This window comes from Ambystoma mexicanum, chromosome 8 (genome assembly GCF_040938575.1).
Source record: "Ambystoma mexicanum isolate Mex_15411 chromosome 8, UKY_AmexF1_1, whole genome shotgun sequence".
NCBI classification, from domain to species: Eukaryota; Metazoa; Chordata; class Amphibia; order Caudata; family Ambystomatidae; genus Ambystoma; species Ambystoma mexicanum.
The window spans coordinates 496,008,632-496,036,197 of record NC_090929.1 but is presented as its reverse complement, the minus strand read 5'-3'; the positions used below and the strand labels follow the sequence as shown (position 1 = coordinate 496,036,197).

General features: G+C 46.0%; 1 protein-coding gene across 2 annotated transcripts in view; it reads left to right on the top strand.

Annotated features, from left to right (window-relative positions):
• LOC138472141 (solute carrier family 35 member E2A-like) overlaps positions 1–27,566 on the top strand; it is a 729,883-nt gene that overhangs the window by 492,423 nt on the left and 209,894 nt on the right. For both annotated transcript variants that reach the window (XM_069610153.1, XM_069610154.1), the window contains exon 8: positions 22,886–23,022. In XM_069610153.1, coding sequence (XP_069466254.1) covers positions 22,886–23,022 — 137 coding nt within the window. The remainder of the gene's footprint in view (positions 1–22,885; positions 23,023–27,566) is intronic.

The window sequence follows — 27,566 nt, the reverse complement described above, 5'->3', positions numbered from 1 at the left end:
GTCTTCCGAACCTCATGGTTTGGTGCACCCTGGGGCATCGTCCATTCATCGCACATGCTCCTGAAGCTTCGGGGGAAGATATCTAAAGCCTGTTTGCACCCAGCTACACCTGCCCGGTCCCTTCCTCTTGATGCTTCGGGCTCCTCTGAGTGGACCAGAGACACATTTGAGGCCTGTATTGACAAAACAGGTTTGAAAATTTCTTAGGCCAGTTTGATGTTTTAAAGCATCATAGGGTTGGGGGCTCCTGTCCGTCGCAAGTCACTGAGGCACTTCTCCCCAGGGGCTCACTTTGCATCCCTGGAGGAATCCACTCCTGGGGACCCCCCGTTGGATGGCTTTCTGGATGACGCTGACCAAAATATATACTATGTCCAGGACACTAGCTAGGCCGGCCAGAACCCTGCCTATCAGGACCCAAACTGGATCTCTGCAGGTGATCAGGACACATGGCACTCCACACCCCAAAATGACCCTGAGAAAAAATGTTTGGACGCTTCTCCTGTCACTCTATCCAAGGACCCGTCACCTATCGACGACCAAATACTTTTAAATAACCTTCTTAAGAAGGCGGCTGATCATTTTAAAATCGCCACCCAAGAAGCTGCCCCTGACTCTGACTTTGTGGAGAACATCCTTAAAGAAAAGGTCCTGGTCACCCGGGCTATCCCCTTGCTAAACTCATTGAAAAAGCAACTGCCCCCTCTTGGTTAGCACCATTGCTCAATCGTGCTGTCAGTCCCAGAGTGGAGAAAATGTTCCGCCCGGCACCTTCAGACCCACTGTACATCGGGGACTGTGCCATTCCAGACTCCCTTGTCATGACCACACGAAAAAAAAGGGCTTGAGTTCCGCTATCCTCGTCGGAGTCTCCTTCTGACAAGGACTGAAGAAATGATACGCCCTTGGCAAACGTGTCGCCTCCTCTGCTGCCTTTTGCACCCAAATTACCAAAAACACCATGCTCCTGGCGAGCTAGAGTGACGGTCAGTGAGAACTCGTTCAAGACTGCCTCCAGGATGTTCCGGAACCCACTCGCGCCCACCTTCTAGCTGTAGTAGCAGAGGGTCGACAAGTCATGCAGAATATTCTTAAGAATACTTTAGACTCTGTGGAGACTGGGGGATGCATTCTTGCCCCAGGGACTCTTCACAAGTGCCATTCCTGGCTGAGAATTCAGGGCTTAAGCTGGAAACCCAGGCTTCCCACCTTAATAAACCAGTGGGGGATGACGCCCTTTTTGGTAAGGCAGTCAATGAGGATTTAGCAACCACGAAGAAGGAGCGCAAGATCCTTTCATCGCTCAGTCAGATCTTGGCCAAATCCTTTGACCAGCGAGGAGTTTACAAAACCCACTGGCCCTTTTGCAGCAGTCTTTCTCCCTCTCTACACAAGGACAGTACATCTCGAGGGTAACCCAATGGGCTTCTGGGCAGGGCTCGTCCAGTGGTTCAGCCTCCACAACAAAAAGGTTTTCGACAGGGAAAGGCAGAGGTAGAAACTCTGCTTCCAGAGGCTCTCCAGCCTCCTCCTCCAAATGACTCGGCAGTACGGGTCCCCTCCACACTTTCCCAGTCGGGGGACGTTGAACATCTTTCACCCACGCGTAGGAGGGGATCACATCAAATTAGTGGGTACTCAAGACCGTTGCCCACGGGTACTGCATCAAATTCCTCCAGCCACCTTGCTGCCATCCACCCAGCAGCAGACGACTCAGCAGACCAACTGAGTATCCTGTTGGAAGAGGTCCAGGTCCTGCTGGAAAAGGGCACCATCAACATCTTCCTTCATCTCCAGGTAAAAAAAGGGTATTTATTCAATATGGTTCCTTGTACCCAAAAAAGATCTAACCATGCATCCTGTTTTAAGATCTGCATCCTGCTGAAAATATGTCAATCCACAAAAGTTGAGGATGACGACTCTTCAGGAAGTAATGCCACTGCTGCGTCAAAGGGATTACATGGCCACATTGGACATGAAAGGTGCATACATTCATATTACAATGTTGTCAGTGCACAGAAAGTACCTCGGGTTCAAGTCAGAGGACACTCACTATCACGTCAGGATCCTCCTTTTAGGCATTGACTCAGCCCCAAGGGTGTTTACAAAGGTACTAGCAGTAGCGGCGGCTCTCCTGTGCAAGCACTCCATCCCAGAGTATCCTTAACTCGATGACTGGCTCATAACTGGAGACTCGTACGGAACATGTCTGGGAAATACCCAACGGACCATAGATCTCCTTTTCAATCTAGGGTTCTCTATCAACGAGAAGAATTAAGTCTGGTCCCCAGCCAATTCAAACAATTTCTGGGGGCCCTAATTCGGACAGAAGACTGGCTTGTTTTACCCCTCTAACGAGAGGATTCAAAATATGCTGTTCCAGATCCCTCACTATGTAGCCAGTCAACAGGTAACTGTACGCAAATCCATGGAGCTGTTGGGGATAATGGCATCCTGTGTCTTCCTAGTGCCACAGGCTCGCCTGTGCATGCGCCCCATGCAGCAGTGGCTCTCGAGTCAATGGTGTCATGCCAGCAGCCAGAGGGACGATCTAGTGGTTGTCTCGATAGCTCTCGTTAAGTCTCTGCAGTGGTGGTCACGGGAAAATCTTCTTCAGGGGAAAACCTTTACCACCCACTCAGTAGAAGCCACTCACACCACAGACGCATCTGTCGGGGTGGGAAGCTCACCTCCTTCCACTGACAGCGCATGACATGTGGACCCCATCAGTAGCATCCAATATATCAATCTGTTGGAACTGCTTGCAGTGTTTAAAGTACTAAAAGCTTTCCAAGCACATCTTCAGGGGAAGACAATGCTGGTCTTTACAGACAGTACAACGGCTATGTATTACCTGAACAAACAGGGAGGCACTCACTCTCTAGGGCTATCCAAACTGTCCCAGAACATCTGGAAGTGGGAACATCAAACATGACATGTTCCTTCTCTCACAGCATGTTCCAGGGGAACACAATCCTCTGGTAGACGTGCTCAGCAGAGACTTGCACCTACCCGTAGAGCAGCAGTATTCAAACTGTGGGGCGCGACCCCCCAGGGGTCCGCGGGTGCATCCCTGGGGGGCCCTGAGAGCTCATCCTGAAATATAAAAACATTTATTTTTATTTTTTTTTAGATTGGAAGAAATGGGCAGGGGTGGCTCACATGGTCGGGCTGAAGCATGAAACTCTCAGGCAACAATGAAAAAGGGGCCCACAGTTGTAAATGGATATTCATTCCTTTGGTCACAGACTGGGCCTCATTACAACTATGGTGGCACGGTAACAACGGTGCTGGTAAGCTACCGGCACCGTTGCTACCGTACCGCCATAGTACGAGTTGTGCTCGTAGGTGGCTGACAGCCTGCCAGGTCTGACCTGGCAGGCCGTGCGGCACCCGCGAGCACAGCTCGTCGGACGCACTGGCACCGTTATTAACGGTGCCGGTGCATCCGAGCTCCCCATTCCCATTGAGCCCTACTGGGCTCAATGGGAATGGGGATCTACCAGTACCGGCACCCGTGAAAGGGCAATTATCAGGTCCGCCTAACTCAGCATTACCCAGTAATTGCCCATTCGTGAGTGCCGGACCCGGATGCAACTCCGGCGGCATCCATGACAGTTTTACCGGCACAGCTACCGCCAGGGTTGTAATGAGGCCCACTGTTTCAATAGTACCCAAGGGGGTGCTTTGTGTTCAAATGTAAGTAAATTGTGATATATTCAGCAACAATGGTCAAAATTACTAACTGCATAGTTAAGTAACTCATCAAACAGGTCCACATTGGCCAAAATAGTGGCCCATTTTGACTGGCCCACACTAGCATTTTACATTTTTGGTACAGGCATTGCCCTACAGGCCAGTCCGAGCCTGGCGGCTCATCCATAATGGCGAGGGGACACCCACCTAGTAGCCCCTCACCCATTATGGAGGAGCTAATTAGCCAGCCCAGTGAAACAGTGAGCACTCCCTCAGCTGCTTTTTCCAGCTGATGGAGTGCTCCTGGGCTGGCTGAACTGTCAAAGGGAAACACCGTTTCCCTTTGACAGTTCAGTTTAGTTCCCCAGCCGCACATGCTCACTGAGCCATGCAAGTGCTGGGGCGTTTTGCTTCGCCAGCATTGCAAAGCTCATTGGAAATGCTGGCTGGGGCACTGCATGTCTGTATGTCTGACAGGGAGCTCCTGCGCCTCCTCGCACATACGGACAGAGCAGCCTGGAGCAGGGCGTTTCAGCACCCACATGCAGGCCAATGCAGAAGGTATGTTTATGTTCATTGTTTTTATTTAAACATGTGTATGGATGCGTGTATGCTTATGTTATGAGTGAGTGTATGGTTATGGATGCTTGTGTGAACGATAGAGTGATTGCTGTATGAATGTGCAGCGCCTTGCATGCACACACAATCATGTTGATTGTGCTAGGCCCAGTGGGGCCCAGGGGACAGGGATGGTATCTTTTTACTGGACATTTATCATAGATGTCCAGTAAAAAAAGTCATGCCGGCCCCCCAGCACCAATTGCAAACTGTTTGGCTATTTACCCATTTTTTCGTTAAAAGTATGCTCTACAATGCAACATTTTTACCCATTATTTTAAAAAAATTCACAGGGGGAAACCCCCCCGAACTCCTCTTTATTGGTTTGGGCTCCCTCACTATGCTCGGTCGCTATGGCATTTTTGGGGGCAATAGTTATGCCCCTCCACTTAAAAAAAAATCACCAGCCGCCACTGGCCCTCAGACTGTGTTGGGAACGGGATGGGAGGAACCCAGGGACTATGGCGGGAGCACAATGGGCGGGAACCATGGAATAGTGGTGGGAGCAGATTGGGGAGAGCCCAGGGTGTGTGATGGGGTGGGGAGAGACCAGGGACTGGGTACGAGTGGGATGAGGGAGCCCAGCGACTGTGACGGGAGCAGGTGACGACAGGCAATACATACTGTCCATTTGGCATTTCTGGGGGGTCCCGACCTGCCCAAATTTTGCTCAGGGGGGCCCTGGCCAAAAAAATTTGAAGACCACTGCCGTAGAGCGAGAGTGGCGCTTGCAAGAGCACCTTCTACTCAACGGCTTTGTAGAATGGGGCTTTCCAGATATCGACTTGTTCGCAACTTTGGCAAACGCCCAATGCCTAGATTGCGCCACCAAGTACTCGAAGAAGGCAGTCCAAAGGGAACAGTCTATGGATAACATGGTCCAGGTAATTTGCCTACACCCCCCCCCCCCGATTCCCCTCCTCAACAGGATAGTGAACAAGATGCATCAGGAACCAATCACAATGATCCTGGTGGCCCCAATTTGTGCTTGGCAGCCATGGTTCTCCCATCTCATGAGAATGTCGGTCCCCTCTCCCCTCCCAGGAAACTGCCATCCCTTTACATCATGCTGTCGCAAGACCAGGGGGACACACTGCATCTCTGCCCCCTAACACTGAACTTGGCAGCTTGGCTCCTGAAGTCAGAGTTTGGGCATCTCCAACTCCCTCAAAGATGCATGGACATACTTAGTGAGGCATGGAAACCCATCACCAGACATTGTTACTCCAATAAGTGGAAACGTTTAGTCATCTAGTGCAATACTAAGAACATCAATCCTACTGACTGTTCTCCTAAAGATATAGTCCTTTATCTAACACACCTTTTAGACTGAGGATTTGTTTTCAGTTCCCTAAAGGTCCACCTTGTCGCTCTGTCTGCGTACACCACATCTCAGAGCAAAGTTTCATGGTTGAACGTTCCTATGTTTAAAGCCTTCATGGAAGGGTACAAGAGACTTCACACTCCTATTTCCAACCCAACTTTCGAGTGGGACCTGAATGTTGTTCTCACAAGATTAATGGGACCTCCTTTCGTACCCATGCACAAGGCTTGCCTTAAGGCCCTCACCTATAAAACTGCCTTTCTGGTGGCCATTACCTCGATAAGGAGTGTTAGTGAACTGCAGGCCCTCTCAATTCAAGACCCATTTGTGACTATCCACAAAGATAAGGTGGTATTGCGCACTCACCCATGTTTTGCACCTAAATTCATCTCGAAGTTCCATGTGAATCAGTCATTCGATATTCCTACTTTCTTTCACAACCCCACTAACTCAGCAGAAAGAATTGTCCATACACTAGATGTTAGGAGAGCAGTGATATACTACCTTGAAGAGACTAAGCCACTGAGAAAGACAAAGCAATTCTTTGTCTCTGTGGCAGCTGGTAGATTACGGGACCATGTCTCTAAATCCGCTATTTCCAAATGGTTTGTTAAATGCACCACACTGTGTTATTCTCTTGCCTTTTACGCCTATAGCTCACTCTACTCTGGGCAGAGGGGCTACCACATCATTCTTTGTAAATGTTCTTCTAGATTCAATGTGCAAAGCAGCAACCTGGAGTTCTGTTCATACTTTCACGCAACACTGCTGCTTAGACACACACTCTAAGTCTGATTCTCAGGTGGGACAAGCGGTGCTAAGAAATTTCTTTTCTATTGTTCTTTCCCACATCCCACCACCATCTCCTGGTACTGCTAGCTAATCTATGCACAGCATGTGATTCTAAGCAGATTCACAAGCATCAGAAGACATGCATTACTCAGCGTAATCGTATTTCTGATAATTGTATCTGCTTAGATTCACATGCACCCACCCTTCCTACCCTCTTGAAGTAGAAGGAACATAGACATCTTAGACCTTCTTATCTTCTGTACTCATGCACTCTGTAAGGTTCCCGCATGTCAGAACAGAAACAACCGGTGGGACCTTGACTCGTGAAGGATTTTGGGTACACAACACGTCACGTTTGGGAAAGTTTAGTCACGCCCATTTCGACGTCCCTTTTCGATCTTCTAGAGAAATATCCAATACTCTGCGATTACAACTAGATGTCGGACTATATGCACAGCATGTGATCCTAAGCAGATACAATCATCAGAAATACAGAGTTTCGTGCAGAGTTTCAGTCTGCTGCAGTGCTCGAGGAGAGAGGAGCTGCTGCTACACACTGCTTTGCTTGTTTTGTCCTGTTTTCTGTGGAACTGGAACTGTGTCTTTAAGGAAAGCAAGCCCAAACTTCCTTTAAAAACTCTGAACGAGCACGGAGCGCACGCGCAGAGTTTCAGTCTGCTGCAGTCAGCGGCAGGACTTCAGGAGGAAGGTAAGACTCCATAACTCAATTAATTCATGGATACGAGTCCTCAAACCCGTCTAAAAGCAAAACAGGCTTCAACCGTGTGCAGTATTAGTGCTAAAATGAAAAGCCAGAAAGTCATTGGAGCTCATGAAAGTTCTTTATGTGACGTTTCATTGTTAGCAAACAAAACATGCGAGCGAGAGGTGGGGAGGGGGAGTGAGCGATCGCGCGGTGAGTCTGTGGTTCCCCCAGCTCACACTATCAGCGCGCGTGCACTTGAGCAGTCCCATCCGCCTCCCCTACCATCCACATGTCTCCCCAATCATACACGTCCCTTGAAAGTATTAACGGTCCTGCAGCACTCTCTTACTTGGCTGCCCGTTGTCTCCCTGAACTTTTGGTCATACAAACAGGAGAAAGGTCAATGGAAGAAAGGCCTTGTCCTTGGACAAGTGTATTACAGTTGGCCGTTATTGAAACCAACCCCGCGCCCATAGTAGCCATCAGCACAGAGTCCATAGTAACATCTAATCAGATGCTGAAGGAAATGAAAAATAAAGAAAACCAGTTCAGCAAAAATGAAGGAACTGAATCTTTAAAGAATGTTAGCGAAACAAGTTTTGCACGGGTGCCGGGTTCGTTGGTTTCGTCCAGTCAGATGGACTTCTTTGGCAAAACAAACTCAATAGCGCTGTCTGCACCACAAGTGAACCAGGATGAGAAAAATGAACTTGGGCATGCGTAACAGTTGGCAACACAAAAACACCAGCAGCGCTACAATTACAATCAGAAGATGGAAGAATTGAAGCAGGCGAAGACCTCTTCTATTCCCCATTCGATGTTACGGATGCAGAACTACTAAACGTGGAAACATCACAAACTGCACCAAATTCCAAAACATTTAGGGCCTCATTACGACCCAGGCGGTAATCTGCCCACATTACCGCCATGGCGTAATGAGCGTTTACGCCGTGGGCCGATGGCGTAAAGAGCGCCACATTACGACCCATCGCGCACGAGCATTACGCCATGGCGGTAATGTAAATAACGCCATGGTGGAAAGGGCCCCTACCGGCATCGTAGGGCGAGCAAGGTGCACTTTCGCCACCGTAAGTAGCGGCCACCGTAATTAGCGGTGGCCGCAATTAGCGGTCACCGTACAAAGCAGAACCAGAAATAGCGTCATCGCGGCGGAACCGGAAACAGCAAGTCGGCCATCTTTAAAAACACAATCCATTGCCATCCTTCCGAACAACACCAGATCAAACCCTGACACCTGTCCCAACCCATCACCCACCCATTCAACCACCCAAAAATGCCTAAAGTTGTTAAGAAGGCATGTGACCGCCAGCGCCAGGAAAGATTTACCCGGGAGGAACTCTGCATGCTTGCGGAGACCCTGCAAGACAATGCAGCTGTCGTTTTCTCGCCGGAAATGACCAGGCCGGCGATAGCAAAAAAGAAGGCCATATGGGCCCTGGTGGCCGAGCGCATCAGCGCGGTGGGGACCGTACCCCGCACCCCACAGCAGTGCAGGAAGCGTTGGGATGACCTTCGCATACGGGTCAGAGCCGTCATCTCTGCGAACCGCAACCTTGCCCTGGGTACCGGTGGAGGTTTGGAATCCCCACTGAAACTCCAACCGTGGGAGGAAATATGTGCAACCACGATTGGCATGCAAGGCATTGAAGGCGTCGGAGGGATGGAAAGGGGAGTTCCGACATCAGGCGATGAAGGTAGGTGCCTCAAACAAGACATGCCATAGTCACTGCAGTCCATTCATGTGTAGCACAATGTTGCCCTAGAGTGTAAATGCAACACATTAGCTGGACACTGCCCACAGCCACATGCGAGCTCCACCCTGTATACACTGCTGGCACCCACATACCTCCATCCACATTCCACACAAAAAGGAGACAACCTGCATGGCCCTGCCTGAAATCTGCCTCCTCTACTGACCAGAATCATGTCAATCATTGTCATTCCAAAGTCTGCAGACCCAACAATAACGCCCTCACTCCTTTGCTCCACCACAGGCACAGAATCACACCCCAAGGACCAGGACACCCCTGTGACGAAAAGAGCCAAGAAGGCCAAGAATACCATCCCCGCACCCTCAACCTCAGCTGCAGTGAGGCAGACCCCATAACAAGCAGAATCCACTGCAAGCAAACCGGACGACCCACCGGCAAGCACCCCAGTAGGCAGCAGGCCAGCAGCAGCAGCACCACCTGTACCAACATTGCCTGCCACCGAAGGCACTGGGTCTGAGACCAGCAGCAAAATTGGTGAAACAGCTGCAATTGCTGCATGTTCAGACTCTGACATTGAGGAGCACGATGTCAGAAGCCCCACTGACCTTCTACATTCCCCCTGTTTGTCAAATGCCAGCCCCCATGAGGATCACACACAGGGGCACACAGAGGAAGAGGAGTGGCCTTCTACCCCATGCCCAGTTCTTAGTCCACAGGAGGGGAGCAACCCCTCCATCACACCACCAGCACTGGGCATGGCCCAGCAGGGGCAGCTGTCCCTCGAGGACATCATACAACGGCAGCAACATCTGTCCACGCTGCTGACTGAGCATGCTGCGGAATGTGTGGGGGGTAGGGCAACCATTGAACAGGCCACAGAGACCCTAAGGGCCGAAATTGCGCAGAGCACTGCCACCCTGAGGGATGCTATGCAGGCCATGTCAAGGGACATTTGTGGCGAACTTGCCGGGTTGCGTCGTGTGCTCACTGAGCTCTCCCACACCCTACAGGACGTGCATGCACGGGAGCAGGCAGGGACATCCTCCGCTGCCAGTTCTGCACAGAGCAGCCCCGTCCGACGTTCCGGACGGAACCTGCGCTCCACAGCCAGGGGTGCCCCGGGGGCCGGGAAAGGGGGCTCGTAACAGCCTGTGGCCACTGTCACAGGCATCTGTAGACACTTACATGGGGTGTGCAGGGGGGAGGGGGGAGGTGGAAGGGGGTGTGTTGGGGTGTGCAGGGGGGAGGGGGGAGGTGGGAGGGGGTGTGTTGGGGTGTGCAGGGGGAAGGGGGAGGGGGGAGGTGGGAGGGGGTGTGTTGGGGTGTGCAGGGGAGAGGGGGGAGGTGGGAGAGGGTGTGTCACGACAATTTATGATTGAAATACACTTTTTCCTTTTCCGAAATGAAATGTGTGGACATTTTCATTGCATATGTGTGCTTTATTGGTGTACAGTCCACAGTGTGCATGTCCCAGAGACACACAGTGCCCCAAGTGCAGTCTCCATGTGATACACACCAGCCGTGTGTGCTAGAAGCAGTGGTCGATGATATTTTGACGCATTTCACGCCATTCCTGTGCATCGCCTCCTCCATGAGGTGCCGCCCCATCTGCACCCTCCTCATCCTCATCGTCAGGTGGTTGCAGTTCTGCGTAAGGAGGCAGGGGCACATTCCGTCTGACGCACATATTGTGTAGCATGACACCTGCCATGACGATCTTTGCCACCTTCTCATGGCGGTACAGGAGTGCCCCACCAGACCTGCTGAGGCATCGGAACCGTGCCTTCAATAAGCCGAATGTCTGCTCTATGACCACACGGGTACGTGTATGTGCACGGTTGAAGTCCTCCTCGTGCTGGTTCTGCGGGTTCCGGACTGGTGTAAGGAGCCACCTCTTCAGGGGATAGCCTGCATCACCTGTATGTAGGCGAGAATGTATGTGTCAGTCATTACGTCTGATCAAGAACATGATGTGCCACCATGGCTTGCATCCAACTGTTACTTTGGCTCACTTCTACATGCACTAATTGATTCACACAATGCAACCAGTATATGCTCATGGCTCTCATGGCCTGTTTTGCATGCCATCACCCAATGTATGCAGAGGGGTGGAGTGCATTGTGAGTGCCCATCCACTGTGTCCGTTCATGCCGTTTGGTTAGTTGGCCTGGCACATGTCCTGTGATGCCAATGCGCACATCATTGCAACATTGCTGTGGGTCTCATCATGACCCCAGTGAGCAATGCTGATGTAGATAGGGACATTTTGGGGGCCCTGCTGTCTGTGTAATGGTGTGTTGATGTTTCTGTCCGTCATGTGCCTCCTTCGTGGGCAGTTATGGGGGACAGGCCTATCGGTTGATGGTGTTTGGTGACGTGCATGTAGGTGCATTTCATTGTTCACAATGTGGTCTGAATTGGTAGAATGCACTTGCAGATGGTTGTGTCATGGTTGGGACACAACCTCATTCACATGGTAGGGCTGCATACATTGGGTATTGGCTTTACTGGTGTTGGGTGGAGTTTGGGTTGCTTTAGGGTATCATCTGTCTCCGTTCTCTACTCACAGCCAATTGGAGTATGCATCATTCCCCCCCCCTTTCAGCCAGGTGGAGTATGCATCATTCCCCCCCCTTTCAGCCAGGTGGAGTATACATCATTCCCCCCCCTTTCAGCCAGATGGAGTATGCATCATTCGCCCCCCCCTTTCAGCCAGGTGGAGTATGCATCATCCCCCCCCCCTTTCAGCCAGGTGGAGTATGCATCACCCCCCCCCCCTTTCAGCCAGGTGGAGTATGCATCATTCCCCACCCTTTCAGCCAGGTGGAGTATGCATCATTCCCCCCCCCCCTTTCAGCCAGGTGAGGTATGCATTGGTACGTCATTCACCTACCCACTTCACATTTCCATGGTCATGACATTGGACTCACCAAGTAGCCAGGATCTTGGGCCTGCATGTCGCTCCATGTAGCGTGGTATTGTGGAGTTCCTCAGGACCATTGAATCATGGGTTGATCCGGGGAATCGGGCAGAACAATGTGTGATGATCTTGTTGGAGTCACAGACCATTTGCACGTTGATTGAGTGGAACTGTTTCCGGTTGCGGTACGGTACCTCCATGGCACGTGGAACCACCAATTCCACATGGGTGCAGTCGATGGCACCAATGCAACCAGGTATGCCGGCTAGTGCATGGAAACCCACTTTGGTGTTTGCAATCTCCTGGGCAGTCCGTGGTAATGAGATGTGGTCGTCTGTGTGCTTGAGGAGGGCATCGAGCACTTGGATGAGTGTTCGTGAGAATAATGGTTGTGAAATGCCATGCAAGTGCCCCACTGTGTGCTGGTAGGTGCCTGTGGCCAGGAAGTGGAGTACAGACACTACCTTCAGTAGGGGTGGGATGGCGGTTGGAGTTTCTATCATGCTGACGATGTCGTTGTGTGTCATGTCTACGATGGCGGTGATGGTGTCCCGGTCCAAACGGTACATGGTGTGGATCTGCTCAGCAGTGAGGTTGAATGGATTGGCTCTGATGCGTGGGATTGGGGGCTGTCTGCGTGGTGGCACTGGCTGTGCTGGTGGGGCTTGCTGGGCCTGCCTTGCCCTCCTTCTCCTCCTGCGTCTCCTCTGTGCTGCCTGTTGTTGTTGTTGCTGTTGTAGCACTTGCATTGTTATCAGGTCCTCCAGCCCCAACATTGCTAGTCGTATTGGTATCATTGTGGAGTGTGACTGGGTGTGGGAAGGGGTGGGGTGTGCTCTTTTTGTACTTCCTGAGTCTGTATTGCCTTCACCTGTGCTGTTTCTGTGCACCTGTGGCAGCTGCATTCACTTTACATGGCCATTTACGGTTGGTTCGCGATGGCGTAATTAGCACCATGGCGGTAAGGTACTTAACGGGCTGGGTGATGGCATTAGGTGCATGTCTGCTTGGGTCGGCATTCGCGTACGTTTCCGCCATGGCGCTAAGTACGGTGTGGGAGGTCGCGTGCGCGTGCCCTTGGCGCAGTTAGCGGCAGCGTTAACTACGATGCCGCTAATGGCACCGTAGTTAACGGTCACGGGTCATGATCGGACCTAGCGGAAAACGATGGCGGTAACCATTTACCGCCATCGTTTTTCACTTAGCGCCAGGGTCGTAATGAGGCCCTTAATCTCGACACTCACCAACATGAACCATGCTGTAGCAATCGAGAAGATATCGCACGTCTAACTAGCTCAATACAACCGCTGCGACTCACGCTGCCTATTGAATACAGTTGCCATTCAAATATGACACTGAAACAGCAAGCGAGCCTGAAAGAAAAAAAAAAATGGAAGGTGAGAGAAAAGTCGTACCACAACTAAGTGCAATGGAGAGTCTGAATTATAGTGGCATCGACTTAGCAGGTCGAGAGGCAAGACTTACCCGGAGACTACAAGCCGATTTTGAGAATATTAAAGCAAAACTATCAGACAGCTACGCGAGTAAAAAGAAGGACAATAAAATTGGCTGTCGAAATCCGGTACCTGCAGAGTCAGTAACTGACACAGACTCAAGTCTTGCAAACTTACAAGGTAAAGTACATTGTCAGTTGAGCAAAGAATACACAGTGGATTCTGGGCTGAGTGGCGAGAGGCCGGTATATTGTCACCCCCAGATACTTGAACTTGGTGATAAACCTGCGAGCTCCCTTAGTGAATCATTCGGCCATGGGAAAAAAATGCAGAATAAAAGGGACAAAAACGCACCAAACTGCTCTAACCCAACTAACCATGGCGTAAGTGTAACCGCAGAGCCTTTGCAAAAGCTTCAACACTCACATCTGGTCTGCGACTGCATGGATTCAAAAATACCAGACAGGGAAAAATCATCAAGTGCTTCTGATAAGGAAAATGAAACAAAATCAAATCTATCTGTAGCAGCAGCAATCCAGATTCACAACAATGTACTAGCTGCAACCTCCTTGGCACTAATTCCTTTCATAAAATTATACGACAACTTGAATGAAGCCACACAAAACAATGTAGCTTGCTTGGGCAATTTGGTGGAAAACGTTTCAAAAATGTAAACTCTAGTACAAATACAACAACAACAAAAAGATAACCAATACACGGAGATAGACGATGGCCTTAGAAAGATTTATGAGTTAATTGAAAAACAGACAAATGAAGGAAGAAAGCAAATGGACGATCTGTTAGACTTTATGAAAAAGTCTTTTTCGGACCTAAATTTGGCAAACTCAAGTTTAGTTAAAATGGACGATGGACCAAATACTACTGTCATTCCTATTGGCTCAGAGCCAAAAGGAGAGGAAACACTGTCACAAAAAGCTTCTAAAGCCTTAATTCTCCATCCGGTAGACGCAAATCTAAGTATTCAAATTGTATCCAGCTGCCGGGAGTAAAGTGTCACAGCCCCTTCTGCAATGGCAATGGAAAAGCGTCCTACCGACGCCCAAGAGAAAAATAAAGAGACTTTGAAGATGCAAGTTTCGGAGCCTCCGCCAGGTGTGCCGAGCTGTTCAACCGCCAAGGCCTCGTTTGGGATCTTCCATGGACTAGCAAAAACATCCAATCAGGAAAAACCCCTGATCCCAAACAGCCTGTGGTTCCTGGTACTTCTGCATCAGTCATTCCAAAAATACGAAAAGAAAAGAAAAAACATGTGACAGTCAACAACCAAACATCAAACTCAAGGAAATTTAACAGAAACCTAACAACACCCCCGAAATCAAAGCTATTTGTTCAAGAAAACGCAGTGGGAAAAATGACCAACAAACCTCTGATGATAAATGGCTCTGAAGAAGTAAATGTGGATACATTGGAAAAGGAAAAGGAAAAAGACAGGTCCCAAAGATCATCCTGTCCGAAGGTTACGAAAAATTGTTAAAACAAACCCAAAAAAACGGATAAGAATCGACTCAGACACAAGCAGTGATTCACTATCCGATGACATTCAGGAATTGTGCAACCTCTCCACATATTCCAATGTTTCTGGAGAGGATGAAACTCAAGATGAAACCTACATCTCTTCATCTGAGAGTTTGAACATGTTGGAAGCTTCTTCCCAAAAACATCAGGACAGGCAGAAAGGCAGTATGAAGTACTCGAGGGATGTCACAAAACAAATGGGAAATAAGAAAAAGTTACTGCCACAGGCAGCAGCTACAAAAATGGCTGACAGACACTCGAATGCTAACCGTTTGATTGCCAAAACCAGGAAAATTCCAGCATCCTGGTCCGAAGCAATTATTGTACCAATACACAAGAAGGGCGACAGAGAAGATCCTGTCAATTATCGCCCAATTGCTTTATTGGACACTATTGGGAAGGTATTTGCAATGTTCTTACAACAAAAAATAACAGCATGGGCTCAGAGATCCAAAATCGATGACGACAGACAAACCGGCTTCACGAAAGGAGTGGGCACGGAAAACAACCTTGCTAAAGTAAACATCTTGAAGTTTGAAGCCATTCGGAAGAGGGAAAACCTGTACTTCGCTTTTATTGATATGCAACAAGCGTTCGACACCATAAACCGAGAGATGCTTTGGGCAAAATTAAAGAAATGATAATGCCCGCTCTCTCTGCTAAATCCAATACAAGCTTTACATGAATCCACCACAATAAGAATAAGGCTTAATGAAAATGGTGATCTTTCAGAATCGATCACAACAAATAAAGGAGTGAAGCAAGGCTGCCCCTTGGCTGCGGTCCTATTCAAACTGTACATTGCTGATGTCTCGGAAGCCTTAGCTAGTACACATTCATTTGCCCCAAAAATAAATGGGCATCAAATACGTTGCTTGATTTACGCCGATGACCTGGTGCTAGCCGACAGAACACCAATCGGCCTACAGCATCTCCTAAGTGCCTTGGAAGGGTACATGGAAGCAAATGACCTTAGGATCAATGTGAAAAAGACGAAGATCATGAAGTTTGGTCATATAGAGGGAGCAAGAAATAAGAACTTCAAGTGGTACATCAATAAGGTTCCAATTGACGAAGTCAATGTGATCCGTTATCTATGAATTTCAATAAACACTTCAATCAGAGAACAAAGCTGGGTTAACGAGCTTGACAAGCGAACACGAACCCTTGCATTACAAGGAGCAAGAATCCACATGCTATATGGGAAATTCACGCTTGTTCCAGTCCGCTCATTCCACCTCCAAAAAGTTATCCCAGCAATCACATTCGGTGCAGAGGCAGGCTGGAACATTGATTTAAAAATCTGGACAAAACTTGAAGGAATTTCTTGGCGACGTGTGTTACAACTGCCAAAATACCTATCAATGACAATAATTCGTCATGAACTAGCAGTGGAGCCTCTGTACGGCATAGTTATTTGGAAATCCATGGCTTTGTTAAGAAAGATGGAGCTCAACAATGTGGAACCTGCTTACAAAATCTTTGTTCCTCATGGAAAAACAAATCAAGACAACCTATTGAAAGAATGGTCTCAAAGAATAAAAGTCTATATGCGGTCTGCAAACATTACAATGGAGATGCTACTGAATTGGCCTCAAATTGCAAGGAAAAAACTGAGGCAGTGGCTATGGATACAAAACCTAGACAAATATTACGAGTTGGCAGCTGCAATGGACTTGGGGCCGACATTGAACAAATTGGACAATCCACCAAAATATCTCTGTCAATTTCCATCTCGACTCCATAGAGATCGTTTTTTCTGCCTACGAACTAACATCTATAAGTCGCGGAACATGCTGTTTGTGAGACACATGGAAAATATTACAGACGACTCATGTAGGCTCTGTGGGCTTTATACCAAAACTGTAAAGCACTTATTAACGGAATGTCAATCACTAAAGGAAGCTAGATCCTTACTCATGGGCCAGTTTGCACCTAGAACTGGAAACCCAGAAGATTTATGGATGCAAATCCTAAGTGGGAACTCAGTCCATTTAATTTGTGCAGCTATAAACTTGTTGGACAGTGTTATATCTACATCAGAGAAGACGATTAGTGAATAGAGTGGAGGCTGCTCTGCTATGTTTTGTTTTGCTTTGTTTGCTTAATCATGTAATTCCTTTGTTGTTTACTTGGGTGTTGTTGGACTGTTGATGACAAGGATGATCTGAATAAGGAGATGTGATTTTCCAAGGATTTTGTAATAAAAGTTTGCAAAAAAACTGTAAATTACAAATAAAAAAAATAAAAAAATACGATTAGGGTGAGTAATGTATGTCACTTGTAATGAGATATCATGGTATTCGCTTGGGTTGATACATTTTATTTGTTACAGCTAAAACGCGAGATGCTCAGAGGGATGAGCATTTGTGAAACAAACAGAATATCTGCTTGGTGTTTGATACTGCCAGAATGTTTGTTCCGAGGGGTCCAGTGAGTGTGTTAGTTTAATGTGACTTGCAGCATCTTTCTTGTAAAGTAGCTTGTTCTTTGCTAGAATGTTTGCTCGTCTAGTCAGCTAAATACATGAACTGTGCACTCAAAAGCCCACCACTGAATTTCTAGAGACAAGGTGATGCTGAGAATGCATCTGGCATTCATTCCCAGAGTGATTTCAGGAGAGGCGACGATTGCGAGGGAGCAGCTCCACAGTCAAGCGGTACACCGCTGCCGATCAGAGTTTCATGTGAATCAATCTTTATTGTCAATGCTTTTCTCCAAACCCCTTTGCCCAGAAGAGAAGTACTCCCATACTTTGGTTAGTAAACGGTCTGTTAGGTATTACCTGAACAGAACATTAGGAACAATTGTTAGTCATGTGATCGGTAGCAAACCAAAGCCTCCCATCATTCAAGCACTCCATGTCCACTTGGATAGTTTCCTTCATTCAGCTGAGTTAACAGAAAACAAGCCTGTTCTGAGAAGACCTAGAGCACATTCAACATTAAGAGGCACGTTCGTTTTACAGAAATGTGCATGGCAGTGACTGGGAAGCCAGCCCATACCTCTGAAAATCTTTCTTGCCTAGTATCTGACGGTAACGCAGATGCCCATGGAGTGCGAGTTTCCTTGCAAGATTTGTTTGGCTAGGGATCCTGACCCTCTATTCTAGAGACCCGGGAAATTGTTGTATTTGGATTCAGGGCATGCATCTAGATTTCGCAATACAGCCTAATATCCTTCACTGGCAACAACTTTGATTGCCCTCTGGGATTTTGAGGCGCTTGGTATTCCATTCACCATTATGAGAATCAAATTAATATCCCAGGACAAAGGAGTAGTTAATTGTTAAATCCATTTATTCATCCTGGGGTTTGTGACAAATCCAGGGCCTTCTCAAGTCCAGGGCCACCCTCCTTTTGGACTAGGGAGGTGAGCCTGCTACGCAAGACACACCCTAGGGGACAGGGCATACAGGATTTCACCCCCCCACCCCTCTTTATAGGATGATGTAGTCCTAAACGTGGACATGGTTGCACCTCCCTTTAAGCGTGAATCCCCAGGGTTTATGGGTTATATGAGAGTTTTAACATGTTGAGACAAAAGCCCTTTAATCATTGGGCTCAGTGCAAGAAATGAGGAACCAATCCTGTTTTCTCTATTGCTACACAGGGGAACAGAAAAAGAAGCAGGCTCATACCTGGAGAGGAGGAGTAAAGCTGAGTTTCTGATGTGGGCGGATCATACCTGGAGGCCGGACTACGTTCAATACATGGTGGATGGAGGAATCCCAGAGCAGGCGGAATGCTTCCTAGCATAGGCAGGCAGGAGGACCAACAATCCCCAATCCCCAAGTGGAGGCCAAACCAGACAACTAAAGCAGACACACCTGCGCTGCTGAGTGAAGAAGCAGAAGCAATGGACTGATGTAGGAGAGGCGACGATTGCGAGGGTGCAGCTCCACAGTCAAGCGGTTCACCGCTGCCGATCCCGAAGGATGCAGACAGCACACAGGAAAGGCAGGTGGGTGGTTGGATTCCAGAGAGATCCTGAAGTAGTTATAGACTCTGCAACTCACATATGGCCAGAGGGGCCTAGATGCCCACGAGAGGCTGAGCAACTCAGAAACCCTGAAGGTGTTTGATACACTGCAATTCACATACGGCTGGGCCAACCAGAGACCCTGAAGGAGTTAGATACTGCCCCTGGCATACAGCCGAAGAGGACAAACAGCCCACAAGAAGCTGGGGAAACGGAGCCCTGAAGGGGTTGGAGACACTGCGACATACTTACCACCAGTGCAGCCAAAAAGCCCAAGAGAGGCTGAGGGAAGTGAAACCCCTAAAGGGATTAGAGACACTACCACTCGCGTATGGCCACTGATGCCAAATCGCTAAAAAAGAAACTAGGGACCCCAGACAGGGTAAAACCAGTATAAGAATGAAGTGGCCAATGAGGCCCAGCAACCCAAGAGCAGCTGAGAAGAGCAAGACCCTTGAAGAGATTACGAATCTTGAGCCGCTGCAGAGACAGCTTCTTCAGCCAGAGGAAGAACTTTGTAATATCACAAGACTCCTGTTGAATGGCTCCAGAGGTGCCTTCTAAACGGAGTACCAAAACAATACAGACTTTTTTTTACTTAGACCAAAGTTACTGAGGCGACCGGAGTCGTCCTCTCCAAATCATAGGAACCAAAGACTTTTATCTTTTAAGACTATATGCAAAGACTGAGGTTCCCCCAAAAAAGGTGGGGGCAGACCTGGAAGTACAGAAGGGGTAGTGTTCAAGTGCCAGCCAGGCCATCCCAAACAAAAGCGGAGCAGAAAACTTCCCTGGGCTGATTTGTTTGTTGTTATCATTGGTGGTAGGGCAGTCAGTGGGATAAGATTAGGTTAAGGACAGAGGACAGCTATTTATTTAAGACATCCTGACTAGAGCTGCCTTTGTTATTTTTGTTTTTAGCACAGGGAACCACCATCAGTAGAAGTAGGGCCAGGATAGGCTTTTACATTCTTTAATTGAAGCCACCAGAATCAAAATGTTTTCTTGGATTTCTCCTATGTCCTACTTACTACTGTATCTCTATTGAATTTGTGAACAACCCACCCTCCTCCTCCTCCTCTCGAATTATAAATTGCGCAGGGCTGAGTGAATGAAGAAAACAATCCCTAAAGCATTGTTTAGCTCACATTATATCAAAAAAGAACTGGCTTCAACTTCGACTAGTGTGCACAATGGGAGCCTGCCCAATCTGATCTTTGAAGTGGCATTGTTCTTTTTGCATGTCTAACAAAGGCTGCCTACCTGTCCTTTGTGTCCTTTTTGTTTCTTTGTGGAAAGGCAGTTTTAAAAGCACTGCATTTCATTTTCTGACGTGTAAATTGGCAGAACCAAAGGCTTTTAGGCCAAATAGGCACGAATTACCTATCTGGACACATACATGCTAAAGTATTTTACTTGAAATTATAAGGAGAGTCTTCTCTCCACTGTTAAGTTTTATGGAATTCCGCACCTGAGCTGAGATATTCAGCGTTTATGTATTCGATGAAGATACCTAGGAATGAAGAACTAGATTTACAAGTAAGTAAATATTTAGAATTTTAATTTGTTTGATTTTCAGTGAGATTTTTACTTTGCATCATTCTTATGGCAAATACATACATTGATTGCAACAAAAGTAAATTGCATAATAGATAATGCACTGTGAGCAGTAGGGCAGAGTTGGGAGAGAGTGGGGTCGGGGGTGGGGGGAGGTGGAGGAATACTTGCCTACTAGCTTTAAACAAATTGGAGTTTGCTTTGCTGCTTAGCTGTGAATGGTGCATTGTTCTGTTATTGTCCATTTATATGACTTTTATCGCAAACTACATTATCTCTTGACCCCTTAATAATAGGTGTTATTGTTCCAACACAATCAGTCATTTTAAACAACCAAAAGTACATACATAATCACAATTGGAAGAATTAAACACTGTGTTGTGCCTGCTGGATTTTCAACCTGTGACCTGCAGGTGTATGTCCATATGGTTCATTAGCAGGGCAATTGACTCTTAAGGCTAGCCAAACCCTATCAAGGTAGTGTAGATTGAGCAGTAAGACAGACTTCAAGAGCTATAGGAGTGGTGTAGTAGTACAGTTAACCCAACAAAAAGCATTCAACTCAATCAACACAAGTACATAAATAGGTATTTAAATCCCTAAGCATATCAAGTAATAGTTAAGTATATATCCCTACATCACCCTATTACCATTCAAATTGAGATCGTCTACACTTTACACTTAAAACAGTAGAAAACGTTCAAGGTAATTGAAACAAGTAAAACTGTAAGCAGTAAAGTGAAGAAACGCATTGCAAATGCAATAAAAACATTTACCCTGCTTTATAATGTTAAAGCAGCTATAACTTAAGTAGTCCTAGTGCTTCTGAAAGTCAGTTTTCCCAGGTAAGTACTTCTGTGGGGAGTTGAAAGTCTTACAAAAGAAAAAGAAAAGGGGTCAGAGCAAGCAGTGGCCAAGGCATGACAGACAGGCAGCAGTGAAGATCATCCCGATCAGGGAGTAGCAGGTAACACAGTGGAGACGACGACACAGCCTTAGGAACACCCCTCTTCATGCAGGAGAGAAGACGCTGCAAGGGTAATGGTTTTAGGTCACAGGTTGATGGCCTGAAGAGTCTCACTTTGCAATTCAGGATGGCGACAGATGCATAGGAGATGCCCAGTGTGAAGCTGGTCTGTCCACAGGATGGAACCGCCACACTTCCAAAACCTTCCGGCAGCAGGCTTCTTGTGCAGAGGTGGGGACTGGTTGGCCACACCAGCGCAAGGATCGAAGCACCAATAAGGGTCTTCTGTGAATCGTTGCAGAGAGGCAGGGCTTTTTGCCGAAACTTGCCGGACCTTGCTAGAGGCAATGTGGTCCATCCTCACCAGCAGTCTTTGGGTCTTTAGCATGTTGTACCTCTTCTTTGGGGGATTGGCTCCAGTTGAAGATCTGAGAAATGGCTGCAGGACTCCTTCTATCCCAAATTCACGCTGGGGGCTGAATTCCCCCAGCCCACCAGTGGAAAGGATCTGCACCATTCAAACTGGACAGCCTCTTGCCCCGCATCTGCTCAGCAGCAACCATCGCCTGGCTGGAATGTGGATTGGGTCAACTCTTTTACCTGGACAGGACTTAACATATATGGTATTTCCTGACCGTAGAAGGCAGAAAGAAGGCCAAAATTAGGTTAATAAACGTGTGGCATGGCCATTTTCAGTATATGGTACTCAGAATTACATGATACGATAAAGCATAAAGGTGCACTGAAAGAAAGTAAACTGAAACAAAGGTAGAAATTATCCGCTGCCACCAGCCCATCATGGACACATCAAATAATGTAACAAAAAGTATTACAAAAGAAAAAAAAGGGATACCTAGTATCCCGGCAGAATATCACTGTGAGGTGATGTGTGCTACACTTAAACATCAAAGAACTCTAGTAAAGCATAAACAACTTTACTTACCTTTAATAGTCAGGACAGGGGGAGCTGAGAAAAAAAATCTTTCTTAATAGCACTCGACCCACTGTTACTCCTTTTTACCTTTTGGACCTCTCTCGTGTGGTGCAATTGCTTGTGCATGTGTGGTGGAGGAAAACAACACTATCCTAAAGCAAAGTGGTAACATTAAACCCAACTCTTGGACCTTAAGGGAAAATATTTTCCAGGACGTCACTTGACCTAAGGAAACATGTCTGTTTTAGCTATATCCTGTGGTGCTATACTTCATGCATTGTTTATAACTACTGTGTATCTTGGGCATTTTTGCATGCAGGAAAAGTAGTTTGATGTGCACATATGTCTTGGATACTGTATGTTCACATGAGCAGCTGGTAGGATGGTGCAGTGGACTCATTTAGAGGTTTTAGTAACCTTAAATTCAGATTGGAATATAGATTCCTCCACTTGGCCTCGCATCCTCTTTCTGGCACCAGTGAATTGAGTAATAGTAAAACCATTTACTGCATTTGCTACAAATGTGGGCAAGAGTGCTAGATAGGTATCTAGCTATGTATACCATTTCATGAATGTTTTTTGATCTATGTTTCTTTGCAACAAATGGTGTGGGATTTGTAGCTAATCTTCAAAATCCGGATTCTGATTTCTTTAAATTATGATGCAGGACATGCCAGTGAGTGTGACGAGTTTCAGCTACAGGCAGGATATTGTGGTGCTACTCATCGTAGATGGCATTTTGTTTCATCTTCAAAGTGTGACAGCATATGCGCTCATGGGAAAGATTTCGCCAGTAACATTCAGGTATGGTATATATGTGTTCAACTTTTTTGAGTACTGAACATTTTCTCAGAGTCTAGCGCACACATTTACAATGTAACTGAATTAACACGTTTAATAATACACGCTGAGTTTACATCTCCCAGAAGAGTTCTGATGGAACCGATGGTGCTGCTGTGTAATTTGTGTTTGCGTGCTTGTTTTGGTGTCTTAAGGCACCAGACAAAGACTGATGCAATGGGCATTACCTCAAAAGAAAAATCTTGTTAAAGGTTTTAGATTAGTTCTTTTTTTAATTTACAAAGATCTCCAGCATTGGGTCTTTTATAGGTTAATGGTTTAGAACATGTCTACCTCTTAAGGTGGGAGCCCCAGATACAATTTTATTGTTTATTTATTTTGTTTTGTTTTACTAACTTCAAGAAAAATGTATCCTCCTTTATTCCCCCGTTGGACTAACGCATCACTATGTCTAGTCTCCATTCCTTCAAGAGCACAGGCAGAGCCATTTTATTATGACTTATCCAATGCTGGCTGCTCACATTGCAAAGCCAACAATTTCTCTTTCAGATTCTTTTTATGTCCATTGGTGAAGTAACCCTTGGAAAGAGCTTCTGTCCATCTTTGCTGTGTGGAAGAGAGGTGTGTGAGGTGTTAAGAAAAAAGAAGAAAATTGAGTTTCTGGCTTAGTCTGTGCAAGGGCTCTGTGTTGCGCTACTGTAGCTGTAGATCTTTCTTGTTACCCAGAAGGAGGTTTTTATTCAGGCTCTGTCCCAATTATTTGAGGAAGAATATTCACAAGGAGGACCTTCATTAGCACTGGATGTACTGCCTTCACTGCCATGAAGAACCCTGCAAGCTATTGTGGCTTGAATTCAAGGACCAGGAATGACAGGGAGGAGCAGGCTCTATGTCTGGCTGCACAGGCCCACGCGTGATAATGAAAATGAGGCAGTGGAAGAGACTTAAAAAGCACTGTGGTGCTGAAGGGGGAAGGAAGGGGGAAGGAAGCACCAGGGTGGGAAGTACAAAGCCACCTTAGCTGGGGAGGGGTCCAGTGCCCCAAACCAGTTCCAGTGCCCCCAAACCAGTTCCAGAGGTGTTGGCAGGTTGAAAGAAAACTGTGAACCCTCTGTGGTCGAAGTGTTGGGGAAGGCGGGGGGGGGGGGGGCGGGTGATGATATTGGTAAGAAATCGACTGTCATCACTGCCACAGTTGCTGGCAGAGGAAGCAGGGAAGACTAGTGTTGTGGCTAGGAAGATTCCCACCACCTTTGACAGAATTTTCCAGGTGGTAGAGTAGTTTTATGCTTGTCAAGTTTTCCCAGCTCAGAAGGTCATGCCTCAGGCACAGACGTCTCAATACTAAAATGAGTAGTTGGATGAGGAGTTTCAGAAGGGTGAGGAGGTGCCCTCAGAGGATGTCATCACTGCCAAAGGAACTCCAATCATTCCTTCGTTTTCCCTGGAGGGGGCACCATTCCTCCTAATATGTCCTGGATAATTCTGTTATAATCGTGAAAACATAATTCACTCCTGAATATTCACTGTAGGAGGTGGCATAAATGCTAGAAAGTCGCCCGATCTCTTAAGGGCTGAAAATTCTCCTCATATGGCTACAATTAGGGACGTGAATAGCCATTTATTCTATATAATTATTAGTCATTCCTTCCATTTCTGATCATGTACAAGAATTGCTTGCAGTGTTTCAGGAAGTGTTTTACCAGGTGTCTCCTTGCTGTTTTCAACAATAGCTGTTTATTATGAACAAAAATGCTGACCTCTACGTATAATATTGGCATTGTTTCCTCAACAGCTCCAACATTTATTTTTCTCAGGTTTTTCTGCCTTATATAATCTATAGGGTGTCCAATGCCAATGAGGTATCTTTATTTGCATTAATTTTTGTCTAGCTAATTGGAGACCTTTGATGTGACTATGTAATATTTGAGGAGTAGGCGAGTTCTGTATCGAGCTGCAGCAAGCCATTCCTAGACCCCAAATCTGAGAACGTTGCTATGAATGGGAAGCTGACCGTTGCTCTTAGATTTTGTCACAGCTTTCTCTAGCCAGCTGTTAAATATTGCCATTTGCTAAGTTTAAGATGATAACAATTTGAAATAATATTGCTTTCGTATTAGAATCCTATACATCCTGTATGTTTTGTATTCCTAATGTATTCAATTTAGCCCAAAAAAATGCCATTTACCTTTTTGTACCCAAAAGGGGTTTCTAAATGTAGAAAAGGTAGTTATGTAGCAATTCGTTTTTTGATAAACTATATATAGTACATTTTATAATACAATGTGTCAGTGTTTTCGTAGGTAGCAAAGTAGAATCTGATTGCATTTCAGTATGAATATGTACTAAATGTTAAACATGAAAGGCAAGGCTGTACAATTCTATATTTGGTAATGCTAAGCCACCTGAATTGGCGACTCCATACAGCTTGTTAACATATATTCTTGGAGTATTGTCAACCCATAGAGAAGCTTCAATTTGTTTTTGTACGTCTACTAACAATTTATTATCTGTTATAAGCGGGGCATATTTAAGCCATGGTACAGTTTAGGGCCATCAAGTATCTAAATTGGATAGTTGCCCACCTTGGTATTCACATTAAAGGTATGTATACGAATTTACACAAGACGTGGGTGCAGGGGAGGTAACACAATCCTGGCACGAAGTTGGAAAAGTAATAAAAGAGAAGATGGTGTCTGAAGTGTATCAGACACTCCTCTCCTATCCCCTGCACACCTTTTTGCTGAAGTTCAGCCGATGTTATTATCAAGTGTTAGTCAATCATTAGTACAACATATTATTTATTGTCACATTCGCATATGTACTAAAAGACAATTCCTTGTGTAGGGTTTAGAAATGGCACTCGTCAACAATATATTCTTAGTCCACAGTCTTCTTTTATGTACGTAAACAAACAGCACAATGCGTTTTGGGAAATCAAGTTCCCTTCATCATGTGCAATCCATCCAAAAGTCTACAATATAATAGATACATAAAACAAGATGTAAATATATACAAATTATAAGTTAATGCCAAGTTTACATCAAGAGTTAATATCTGTAAAGTAATTACCACAGATTCTCATAAGGAACCATTTGCAACCGCATTCTTGGCCCAAATGCTTATGTAATACAATAGTAGAAAAAGAGAAGATTCCAAACCTCGTGCATAGTCAGTCAATGAAAGTTAGTGCACATGTCAGCTGTGAATATAGAAAATAAAGATCGAAATGACCAAATGCACCATGTGTGTGTGTCTAAATCAATCGAAAGAAATGTAAAGAAGAAGAGAGTACTTGTCATATGTTCTGGAGATTCACAGGCAAAATCAGAAAAATCACTAGCGTTTCATTCAGAAACAGAACTGGGGGATCAAGGGAAAGCAATAAAGGAAGAGGAGATGAGTCTTTCCAAATGTGCTGAATAATGTAGTCAGAAAAGTGCTATAACAGCATAAGAACACTCAAAGAAAAGAGTCACATATGAATTATCTTATAAGCGCGAGTAAGTGCAACATTAAGATTAAAGAAATGTCCACTACGAAGAAAATAAATACTAGCACTCCAAGGAGAGGGCAGGGAGTCTGATTCATGTGAGTGCTTCTCACATCTCAATAGCCAAGCAAAGTGTTATCTATGGGTACAATATAACTAAGTGCCACTAGTAGATCGTATGTGTAAATAATATGAAGTAACAATGTTAGAAAAGCCCTCCAAGTGGCTAAATGACAAAAGCAGCATTCTTACCTCTGCTTTTGTTCCAAAGGGATAAAGCGGGCGGACCACCGTGTTGCTGAACGTAGCTCAGACAGGTACGATGGTACGGGCGAGTATTTCAATGTCAAAGCTGAGTAGGACTTATAGATACAATGTAAGTTGCGTTGCCAGAGGATCCTGTAGATATACAGGACCAAATGTTAATATAAGATATAAGAGTACCTTCCAAATGGTACGTCCTTACCTCCAGAATGATTCCAATAATGAAATGCGGGAAAACCACTGTAACAAAGATTGCATTAGAGTTGTGTAAACTGTAGACTCGTGCTGAACATAGTAGAAGGACTACATAGAGTAGTATGGGGAATCATGGCTACCCGCAATTTCCATAAAAAGAGGACATAGGGAGTGCTAAGGAAAGGTAAATAACATAGAGGAAAGACTGACAAATGTAAAGTGGAAGCGAACATCAATATAGAGCAGAATAGGGCAAAGAGTATAAAGAAATGAATATGATGAAAAAGAATGAAAAAGAATAATGTGTACTTGGATTGTAATTAAATAAGCGATTACCAAGGGGAAGACAAAAGCAATATCCTTACAATTTAAGTAGCAACTTGGGGTCGGAATGCATTTGTAAATGGCTATTTACTGATAACTACATTAATTCATCTAATTAGCAATCTATCAATCTTGAAACAGCATAGATAATATGAATTAACAATTAACAAAAGTCTCAATGTGTGGTATACAATATCATGGTATAGGGTCAAAATATATAATTCAAAATCATTTGTCAGTGGATACAAACAAAATTAAAATACATGCTCCA